A 12127-nucleotide genomic window follows, 5' to 3' on the forward strand; every position below is an offset into this window, starting at 1 on the left:
ATAGCATATGGAAGCACGATATCCAGGACCTGAAACTCCGGGATGGGAAGATGCAATCACAAAGAGCACTGGTCCAATGTAGGGACAACAACATTATGATTCATACTCCCTCGAAACAGAACTACCCCACGGTTGAAGTGTACAATCATTACTACCCCAAGGCCCTCAAAACAACTCAGCGTTAGCTCTCAGAGGCATTTCCTTTGAATATAACCACTCAAAAATTGAAAGGGAATAAAGGAGGGTTCACTTGGTCTTCAGAGACTGGAGTTTCAAATGACAGCACCTCTAACCCTTAGTGCTGAGCGAGGGTGTCAACTCAGATGATGTGCCCATGCCTCTGGAGAGAGACCTGTGGCCTATGGGCCTTCTGATTCAAGCGAGACTGCTTACTTATTCCAGTTTCTGCTCTCTCACCTCTGCCAGGTGAAGCCAGTGTATATTTTTACAGTCAAGCTGTTTCTTCCAACTTTTTGAAGGCATTTGCATATTTCAGCTCCTGACACCCAGGTCTGATGGAGCAGGTTAGACCAGTCTCTTTGTGAATTTACATAATGAGTAATGGGCAGCTCCTCCGGGATAAATAGATAATAGCCACACATCCTTTTTTCTTCCCACATTATCATCCATCTATTCCAAATCATTCGTCCCTAACTTTGTGCATATTGTCCAGGCTGACACTTCAATATCACAATGGACTGGGCCATACTATCGGAGGAAGCTTTGTTCAGTTATGACCGCCTCTACAATCTCAGGTGGATGTAAAACCAAATCACAGCCTTATTTAAAGAAAAGCAGTGGACCCCTAGCAAATATTTATCTCTCAACAATACCGTAAGGTTGTTCATTTCACTGCTGTTTTGAGAGCTTGCTCTTAGAGCAATACTGGATTTGGGCCACTGTTCTAGAGTGACTTGCTCACCTTCAAATTAAGCAAAACAAAAATTCATAGAACTGGTCAATATCAATCTGCCTGTTGTTTTTAAAACAATCCAAATTCAAAAAAACTGATAACATATAATGGCAGCATGGTGGCTCAGTGGTTAGCAGTGCTGCCTCACACTGCTAGGGACTCAGATTCGATTCCAGCCTCGGGTGACTGTGTGGTTTGTACATTCTCCCCGTGTCTGTGTGGGTTTCCTTCGGGTGCTCTGTTTTCCTCCCACAATCCAAAGATGTGCAGGTAAGGAGAATTGGCCATGCTAAATCGCCCGTAGTGTTCAGGGATGTGTGGGTTAGGTGCATTAGTCAAGGGTAAATGTAGAGTAATGGGGTAGGGGAACGGATCTGTGGGATACTGTTCGGTGGGCCGGTGTGGACTTGTTGGGCCGGTGTGGACTTGTTGGGCCAAATGGCCTGTTTCCACACTGTGGGAACTCTATGCTAATGATAATACACCTTTCAGAAGAGCAGGCCATTCGACCCATTGAACCCATTCTATGGTCCAAGGGTGGCAGGGTGGTTCAGGTGGTTAGCACTGCTATCTCACAGCACATTGATCCAGGTTCAAATCCAGCCTCAGGCGACTGTGTGGAGTTTGCATATTTTCCCCACACCTGTGTGGGTTCCCTTTGGATGCTCCAGTTTCCTTCCCTGGTCCAAAGGTGTGCAAGTTAGGTGGATTGGCCATGCTGAATGGACTCATTGTGATCAGAGATGTGGAGGTTGGGTGGATTAGCCATGGGAAATGCAGGATTACAGGGATAGGATAGGAGGATGGGTGGGATGCTCTTTGGAGGGTTGGTGTGGACTTGATGGGCGGAATGACGTGCTTTCACCCTGTAGGATTCTATTGATTTAATATGATCAAAGCTGATCAAACACCTTCTACCCACATTATCTTTATAAACCTTTATGCCACTTGTAATCAGAAATCTATCAGTTGCAAAGACTTAGCTTCCATAGCCCTTCAGAGTAGAGAATTCCAAACATTCACAACTCTGAGTCAAATAATTTCACCTTATTTTGGTTATAAATGTTTTGAAATTAAGATTTTGGACTTCCCAACCAGAGGAAACATTGTATCTTCATCTACCTAGTCAATTCCATTAAACATTTCATAGGTTCCAATGAAATTACCTGTCGTACTGGGAAATGTTAGCGAATATATACAAATTTATTGACAAAAGAAGGGAGGCTTGGCAGCAGCAAATTATATCAACCTTTGCATGAACTCAGAATAAAGGGTCACATATTTAAGGTAAAGATGAGGAGGAATTCTTTTCTCTCGGAGTATTACCACAGAGTGTTGTTAGTGATTAGGTCATTAAGTATATTCAAGGGTGAGGTAGACAGATTTTTTATCAAGTAGGGATTCAAGAGTTATGGGGAAAAGGCAAGAAAATGGAGTTGAGGATTATCAGATCAGCCATTGAATGAGAGAGCAGACGCGATGGGACTGAATGGCCTACTCTGCTCCTGCGTCTTAAAGTCTTACCACATACTGGCAGAGGTAGCTAATACCACAAGTTACTAGGAGTGATCATCTGAGAAGATGCCACAAAACATGCTGTAAAAATGGAAGTTCTTCCTTCCTCTTACACTAAAGGGGGAGGACAAGATAAATAATGCATTGTCCTCTCTCTCGGCAGCACGTTGCCCATGGGGATGATGTCGTCATGGCCTGCCCTTAACTCATTATTTCCCAACTCTGTTGAAAGTGCCTGAAGGAAAGGAAGTTCATACCTGCTGTGCCGAGCTTGACAATGATGTGGAGGAGCCGGTTTTGGACTGGGGTGGACTAAGTTAAAATTCACACAACACCAGGTTATAGTCCAACAGGTTTATTTGGAAGTATTAGCTTTCGGAGCAGTGCTCCTTCATCAGGTAGCTGTGGAGCAGGACTCATAAGACACAGAACTTTTAGCAAAATAGACCTGTTGGACTATAACCTGGTGATGTATTATGTTTACATCTAAGCTTGACAATGTCATCTCTGGCTCAAAGGCAACCAGCTGAATTCGGTATCAAGCAACAGGAAAGCTGTGAAAGGGATTTACCTTCCCCAGTATACCACTGCTGCTGCCTGTGAATGAAAACAGGCTCTCTGGATAAGGGCGGGACAGTAATGCGGTCTACCAGCTTCCTAATCTCTCTTCGCATACTTCTTAATTATAATTGGAGCAACTAAAAATGTGACATCCTTGGGCAGTCCTTTCCAAAAATAACTCGGTCATAAATAACCATGTTCACACGTGTGGACACCTGTCCTAAAATAGCCTGCAGAAATACTTCTTTAAGAAGATCTGCCACTGTCCTGCCATGTGAAATCTTGCTGTTTAATTCAGTGAGTGAAAGGGTTGGGCATGTTCCCAAAATGGGCGCCAGAGGAATGCACGTTTGTTCTCCACTACCACTGTAACAACCCCCCCCTGCATTGATATAGTGCCACAGCCCAAGCAGCTTCACTGGAGTCGATGCAGATAAAGAATTGGCATTGATTCAGTGACAAGAGAGGTGAAGACAGGGGTCAAGCACTAAAAAGTAGATTTTAAGGAAGGTGTGAGGAAAGTAGCATGGAAGGAATTCCAGAGATTTGGAGCCAAACAGCTCAAGTCACGGAGGATATCCAATTGTTGCACAAGAGGTGATTCAAGCACAGGGAAGGGCTGCCCTAACTTTGCTGGTTCCCCTAAAATCCAGATTCGATCATATGTAAAAAGAGGAAACCAATGCAACAGCAACTGAGAACAGAGGAATGTGACTCTAACTATTGGCTCATAGGGAAAGTAAAAATCCAGCATGTGCTGGTTGGGCCAAGCGGTCTCATGTTTTAATGCACGGCTCATTTTCAAATTTCTGCACATCATAGAATAGTTATCATCCAGATCCACACTCCACCCGCCATGTCAGAGCTGTTTTGATACATTTAGCAATGCCAACTGGGGTAAATTTGAAATAGGACACCATACTCCAGGACATCACACTGTACCACACACCCTGTGGATTATAGAATAGCACATTATATCACACTACATAATAGTCCCGTATACACACCATTGCCTACTATATCACACACCATACTCCCACACATCGCACCATAGCTCGGTATTTTACACAATAGCACACATTCTCATACTAGTCCATACTCCTACACGTAACACTATAAAACACTGTATAATACACTATACCCATGTATATGACGCTATGAAGCACTATAACATGTTATACCCACATCCACCACACAATACAATCACACTAAGGATGTGATTTTAACATCCCTGTAGGGGTGAGACAGACAAGGAGAGATGGAAATGAGTTCGCTCAGGAGAGAAACCCACTCCTTCACATCAGCTCAACAATGAGGCACTGCTGTAAGACAGGTGTTTATACTCTTGTGGTCACTTAATGACCACCAAAGGGCTGTACCTCACCATCTCCTCTTCACCTGCCTCCTCACCGGGCAAGAAATGTGGTTAGTTTCCTGGCTGGGAGGCCATGTGACCTACCTGCTGAGTTAAGAGGGTGTTCCTGGAATTGCACAGATCTGGGGGGGTACCCGGATGGCAAAGAAGCCTGTCCCAGATTCGAAACCATGGAAACCCCGTCCCCATTCAAACCCTGAAGCCCACATCATGCGAATAAGGGACTTACCTTCTCGCTGCTAGATCCCCAAGGAGTAGTCCTTAATTGAGAGACAGAACATAGAACAGTACAGCACAATACAGGTCCTTCGGCCCTCGATGTTGTGCTGGCCTTGTATCCTACTCTAAGATCAGACTAACCTCCATACCTTTCATTGTACTATCATCCATGTGCCTATCCAAAAGTCGCTTAAATGTCCCTAATGTGTCTGACTCTACTACTATTGCTGGCAGTGCTTTCCACACACCCACCAATCTCTGTATAAAGAACCTACCTCTGACATCTCCCCTAAACTTTCCTTCAATCACCTTAGAATTATGCCCCCTCATGATAGACATTTCCACTCTGGGAAAAAGTGTCTGGCTATCTACTCTATCTATGCCTCTTATCATCTTGTACACCTCCATCAAGTCACCTCTCATCCTTCTTCACTCCAATGATAAAAGGTTGAGGGAGCTGAAGGCTTTCTTCTTAAAACATGCCCTCCAGTCCAGGCAAGATTTGGATAAATCTCCTCTGCAACATCTCTAAACCTTCCACATCTTTCATATAATGAGGCGACCAGAACTGAACACATTATTCCAAATGTGGTCTAACCAGGTCTGTATACAGCTGCAGCACAACCTCGCGGCTCTTAAACCCAATCCCCCGCTAATGAAAGCCAACACACCATATGTCTTCTTAACAAACCTATCAACTTGACTGGCAAATTTGTGGGATCTGTGGACAAAGATCTCAAGATCCCTCTGTTTCTTCACACTGCCAAGAATCCTGCCTTTAACCCTGGATTCTGCATTCAAATTCGAGCTTCTAAAGTGAATCACTTCACACTTCCACGTTGAACTCCATCTGCTACTTATCAGCCTAGTTTTAGAATTTAGAATTAGAATTCCTACAGTGTGGAAACAGGCCCTTCGGCCCAACAAGTCCACGCTGACCCTTTGAAGAGTAACTCACCCAGACCCAGTACTCTATCACTCCACATTTACCCCTGACTAATGCACCGAACCTGCACATCCCTGAACACTATGGGCAATTTAGCATTGCCAATTCAACTAACCTGCACATCTTTGGAGTGTGGGAGGAAACCAGAGCACCTGGACGAAGCCCATGCAGACACAGGGAGAATGTCCAAATTCCACACAGTCACCCAATGCCGGAGTTAAACGGGTGTTTGGCACTGTGAGGCAGCAGTGCTAATCACTGAGCCACTGTCACCCTTTCAGCATCCTGTCAATGTCCCGTTGCAACCTACAGTAGCTATCCACAACTCCACCAATCATTGTGTCATCGGCAAACTTACTAACCCACCCTTCCAATTCCTCATCCAATTCATTTATAAAAGTCTCAAAGAACAGAGGTCCCAGAACAGATCCCTATGGATGGCCACTAAGCTCCAGGCTGAATACTTTCCATCTAATACCACCCTCTGTCTTCTATGGGCCAGCCAATTCTGTATCCTGACAGCCAGGTTTCCCTGTGTCTCATGCCTCCTTATTTTCTGAGTGAGCCTACCATGGGGAACCTTGTCAAATGCCTCACTAAAATCCATATACACCATATCCACTGCTCTACCTTCAACAATGTATTTTGTCACATCCTCAAAGAATTCAATATGGATTGTGAGGCATGACCTGCCCCTCACAAAGCCACGCTATCTCTGATCAAACTATGGTTTTCCAAGTAATCATAAACCCTGTCTCTCAGAATCCCCTGCAATACCTTGCCCAACACAGACATAAGACTGACTGGTCTATAATTCCCAGGATTATCCCTATTCCCTTTCTTGAAAGAGAGACTAACAGTTGCCACCTTCCAATCATCTGGTACTACTCCAGTGAGGAGGCAAAGATCATCGCCAAAGGCGCAGCAATCTCTTCCCTCGCTTCCTGTAGTAACCTTGGATAAATCCCATCTGGCCTCTGGGATTTATCTATCTTTGTGTTATTCAAAATTTTCAACACATCCTCCTTCTTAAGATCAAACTGTTTGAGCATATCGGTCTGTTTCATGCTGTCCTCAGAAACGCCAAAGTCCCTCTCAGTAGTGAATACTGAAGCAATATATTCATTAAGAATCTTCCCTACCTCCCCCCCCCCCCCCCAATTCCAAGTGCAAGTTCCCTCCACTATCCCTGATCAGCCCTACCCTCGCTCTGGCCATCCTCTTGTTCCTCACATAAGTGTAGAATGCCTTGATGTTTTCCTTAATCCTACCCTCCAAGGCTTTTTCATGCCCCCTTCCAGCTCTCCTAAGTGTGTTCTTTAGTTCCTTCCTGGCTACCTTGTAACCCACTAGAGCCCTGTCTGATCCTTGCCTCCTCAACCTTAAGTAAGCTTCCTTCTTCCTATTGACTAGATGTCCCACATCCCTTACAACCCAAGGTTCCTTCACCCTAGCATCCCTTCCTTGCCACAGTGGGACAAACCAATCCAGCACCAGCAGCAAGTGCTTCCGAAACCAACCTCCACATTCCTGTTGCGCATTTGCTAAGAACATCTGCTCCCAATTTAGGCCAGCCTTTCCTTTATTCAGTGTTATTCAATTGAAATAAATTAATAGGGAATGGTGGGCAGATTGTCTATAATTTTCTGAGATTCTCCATGGTTTATACAAAGATGGAGAACCAATCCAGTATATCCATCACCACTGTTACAAGCTACAGTTTGGGTGGTCTGAATAGCAGAGCACGAGCTGTCCCTGGTCTCCTGTCTACTGCAAAACCAGTTGCAATGAAATAACATCTTTAGGGCAGTCCCAATGACCTGAATCTCAGCCTGTGCTACACAATCACTGCTACAACAGTGGGAAGCAAGGATACTTAGTGCGGCCTTTCCTTTGCTAATATTAGTAATATAATAATCACCAGTTATTCTGTATTAATGATGATACATGATGGTTAAATACTAGCCAAGATAGCAGGGCTAATATCCTGCTATTGGTGCTATAGGAATGCTTTGATTTAACTTGAGAGGGAAACAGGACCTTAGTTTAATGGTTCATCTGAAAGATGACAATTCACTGATGCAGCACTCCCTCATATCCAGCTCTGCAGTGTCAGCTTGAATTATGTGCTCAAATCCTGCAGTAGGACTTGAACCTATGGCCTGCTGTGCTAGGTAAGGAAAAGCAAGAACAATAAACTGGACTAAAATGATAACCTATCCCAAGGCACTGCTTTGGAGCATAATGACAATATTTAATTTGAATTGTCACTGGACCAGGTCACGGGAGTAAGATGATGGATGAATGTGATCTTCATGAGTTACTAAGTGCTAGCAACAGTTTGGGGTGAGCTCAACTTAATGGAAGTTGTCAGATTAAAATCCCAATCGCTGTGACTCCTACCACAACAGTCAGGATGCCATTCACTTCTAGCGCAATATGTACGCAGCTGAAATTTGAAGAAATTTTCCTGCATTTCCTATGCAATCCTGCAATCAAGCAAAACAAACCACTTCATTCCAGGCTTGTCATAAATCTTGCAGTAACCATATGACATAATATGGCAGGTATCTGTCAGGAATTTTGGATGGCTCAGGGGCACTGCTGCCTCACAACACTGGTTCAATTCCAGCCTCGGGCGACTGCGTGGAGTTTGTACATTCTCCACGTGTCTACGTGGGTTTACTCCAGATGCTCCGGTTTCATCCCACAGTCCAAAGATGTGCAGGTTAGGTGGATTGGCCACAGGAAATTGTTGATAGTATCCAGAGCTGTACAGGCTAGGCAGGTAACCATGAGGAAATGCAGTATCACAGGGATAGCCTTGTGGGATGGGTCTGGATGGGATACTCTTCAGAGGTTCATGAAGTCTTAATGGGACAATGCACCAGAGAGATTCAATGATTTGGGTTCAGCAGAATTGCAGCTCTGTGACTTAATAAGGTCAAACTCCAATTGGCAGACACAGGAGTCTTCTGAATGGTATCTGAATTCCTAACATTAAATATCCTGCTGCTAACTGGCTGTTCTAAACCTCTCAGAGTCATTTCACAATTCAAAAAAATTCACAGGCAGAAATACCTTCCACATTTGAAACATCAACTCAACTTCTTAATCTTGTAGGTCTTTTACTCACCTTGATCCCCCCCACCACCACCATGACAGGCCTGTGATCCAAACAGCTACAGCTGTCCACAGAGATTTAGATTACTTACTTAGATTAGATTACTTACAGTGTGGCAACAGGCCCTTCGGCCCAACAAGTCCACACCGACCCGCCAAAGAGCCACCCACCCAGACCCATTCCCCAACATTTACCCCTTCACTTAACACTATGGACAATTTAATATGGCTAATTCACCTAACCTGCACATTTTTGGACTGTGGGAGGAAACCGGAGCACCCGGAGGAAACCCACGCAGACACGGGGAGAATGTGCAAACTCCACACAGTCATTTGCCTGAGGCAGGAATTGAACCCGGGACCCTGGCGCTGTGAGGCAGCAGTGCTAACCACTGATGCCTATCAACAGGCAATCGATTTGGAGACATTCCTACACCCGCACAATCTCATCCTCTGTGGAAAACTTTAAATTCTTTTAGTTTATAGAGTCATGCAGCATGGAAACAGATCATTACCAGTCCATGCTGACCATAATCTCAAATTAAACTAGTCCTACCTGTCAGTGCTTGGCCCATATACATCCAAGTCGAGAGTGTGGTACTGGAAAAGCACCGATGGTCAGGCAGCATCCGAAGAGCAGTAGAGCTGATGTTTCGGGCGTCAGGAATGAGGCTTGTAGATCAGCGGGCTGAGAGATAAATGGGGGGCGGGGGGGGGGGTGGTTGCGGGAGGTAACTGGGAAAGCGATAGGTGGATGAAGGTGAGGGAGAAGGTGATAGGTCAGACGGGGTAGTGATGTACGTGTCCAGAGGGTGGTGTCGAGTTGGAGGCCTGGGACTGGGATAGTGTTGGGGGAGGGGAAATGAGGAAGCTGTTGGAATCCCAATTTATCCCATGCAAGGTCCTAAGGCGGAGGATGCCCAGAACCTGCAAGTCCTTGACGGAGTGGGAGGGGGAGTTAAAGTGTTCAGCCACAGGGCGGTGGGACACATATTCCGCCTTGGTTGGTGCGGGTGGGACACATATTCCGCCTTGGGACCCTGCAACCCCACGGGATCAATGTGAATTCAAACAGCTTCTTCATTTCCCCACCTCCCACATTATCCCAGTCCCAAGCTCCAACTCGGCACCATCCTCTGGACCCCTCTGACCTATCACCTTCTTCTTCACCTTCATCCACCTACCGCTTTTCCAGCTACCTTCCCCCAAATCCCACCCCCCTCCCATTTATCTCTCAGCCCCGATCCACAAGCCTCATTACTGATGAAGGGCTTATGCCCGAAACGTCGATTCTCCTGCTCCTCGGATGCTGCCTGACCTGCTGTGCTTTTCCAGCACCACACTCTTGACTCTGATCTCAGCATCTGCGGTCCTCACTTTCTCCAAACCATTCATATTCAAGTACTTATCCATTAACCTCTTAAACATTGTATCTGCACCTGCATCCACCACTTCCTCTAGCAGTTCTGTCCACACAGAAACCATTCTCTGTGTAAAAAGGTAACCCTCATGTCCTTTTTATATCTGTCTCCGCCCACCTTAAAAATATACTCCCGAGTTTTGAATTCTCCCAGCCAAGGGAAAAGATCTTTCTCATTCATTTTATCTCGGCCCCTCATGATTTTATAAACACAAAGAAAGTCACCCCTCAATTTCCTATGCTCCAGTGAAAAACGTCTCAAACTTTCCAGTCTATTTTTATTTCTCAAACCCTCCATTCCTGGCAACATTGTTGTAAATCGTTTCTGAACCCTCTCCAGTTAATAATCCTTCCTATAACTCAGTGACCAGAACTGCATACAGTATTCCAAAAGAGGCCTTACCCATGTCCCTGTACAATGTCAACATGATGTCCCATCTTCTATACTCAAAGATCTGAGCAATGAAGTGCGAGACACATTCTTAACCACCCTGTCTACCTGTGATGCAAATTTCAATGAATTATGTACTTGAACTCACACAACACCAGGCTATAGTCCAACAGGTTTATTTGGAAGCACTAGCTTTCAGAGTCCTTCATCAGGTAGTCATCACCTGATGAAGAAGCAGTGCTCCGAAAGCTAGAGTTTCCAAATAAATCTTTTGGACTATGACCTGGTGTTGTCTGATTTTTAACTTTATCCACCGCAGTCCAACACCAGCACCTCTAAATCATACCTAAACTCCTGGTCTCTATGATCTGCAGCACAACCAGCACCCCACCGTTAATTGTATAAGTCCTGCCCTTGTTTGTTTTAACAACGTGCAATACCTCACATTTATCCAAATTAAACTCCTTCTGCCACTCCTCAACCCCCACTAGCCCAATTGGTCAAGATTTCTTTGTAATCTTAGGTAATCTTCTTCACTATCCACTATGCCACCAATTTTAGCACCATCTGCAAACTTACCTCCTACAGTCTTATCTAAAACATTTATATAAATGACAAACAAAGGTAGACCCAGCATCGATCCCTGTGGAACACTGCTGGTCACAGGCTTCCAGTCCAAAATACAACCCTCCACTACCACTCTCTGTTTCTTGACATTAGGTCAATTTTGTGGATAATCGACAAGTTCACCCTGAATCCCATCTGATCCCTTTACGGATTAGTCTACCATGCGGAACCTTTGTTAAAGTTTAAAAATCTCCGGGTTTACCCCTCAAAATGGACCAACCTCTCCAGCTCCTTCCCCCTCTGTTGGAGCATTTTAAAACGTATCTCAGAGTACTCATTCCAAACCAGCTAAATGAAACAGTGTTAGCCTTTTACACTCCTTTGCCTATCTCCTTGTTACCCAATCAGTCAAAAGAGGGCATTGGATCGTGACTACAATCAAGTTTAGAAACGACAGATATCAACTTGTTTAACTCTTCGTTCACTGCTACCACTCCCCCCCCCACCCCAAAATAAACTATTCAAAATATCAAACCTGTGAACTGGAGACAATATGTTGTTTTCTCAGGAGCTGACTGGAGCTCTCCGACATCAGTAAGAAATGTTCCCTCTTGTCATAATCCTACAAACAGCAGTGATTGGGTTAAATCCTTCAGAGGATGTTTGAGTATATGTAAGATAGAGATTGGCTGTGTGCCTTGTGGACAGGTTGTTGTGAATGTGTGAGAGAGACACGTCTTGTAAATGTGTGTGTCTTTGCTTTGATTCTATCTACAGGACAAATGCTTGCTGTGTGAGTGCTAGAGTGTGCAAGTGCTGTGAGTGTGTGTGTGTGAGACTGAGAGAGACAGAGAAAGGCTGTGTAGACATGTGTGTGTGTATGACTCTGTCAGCAGGGTGCTGTGCAAAGAATCGAAAAGAATACTTTCCAAAATTCCCAGCCCCAGACCTCTGAACCAATTGGCTTCCATGCTGTGCAAAGTAGGATGGGTCTGTGCACCTAAGTCTTGGGTAATAAGGAAGTGAGTGAAAGATCAAGGATCGGCTTTCAGCAAGTGAGCAGACCCTGCTTGGAAAGACAGGAGAGACCTGCTGGG

The 12127-nt window shown here is 44.9% G+C and overlaps 1 protein-coding gene across 2 annotated transcripts in view; it reads right to left on the reverse strand.

Moving 5' to 3' along the window:
• LOC122557073 (diacylglycerol kinase eta) overlaps positions 1-12127 on the reverse strand; it is a 223800-nt gene that overhangs the window by 124400 nt on the left and 87273 nt on the right. The window contains exon 1 of one of the 2 annotated variants that reach the window (XM_043704350.2): positions 11566-11894. The exons of the other annotated variant lie outside the window; for it this stretch is intronic. Coding sequence (XP_043560285.1) covers positions 11566-11622 — 57 coding nt within the window. The 5' untranslated portion in view covers positions 11623-11894. Of the gene's footprint in view, positions 1-11565; positions 11895-12127 lie in introns of those variants that run through there. 2 annotated transcript variants of the gene reach the window in all.

Source organism: Chiloscyllium plagiosum, unplaced genomic scaffold (genome assembly GCF_037043375.1).
Source record: "Chiloscyllium plagiosum isolate Xiang-an unplaced genomic scaffold, Cpla_swu_hap1 HiC_scaffold_11, whole genome shotgun sequence".
In the NCBI taxonomy this organism is placed as follows: domain Eukaryota; kingdom Metazoa; phylum Chordata; class Chondrichthyes; order Orectolobiformes; family Hemiscylliidae; genus Chiloscyllium; species Chiloscyllium plagiosum.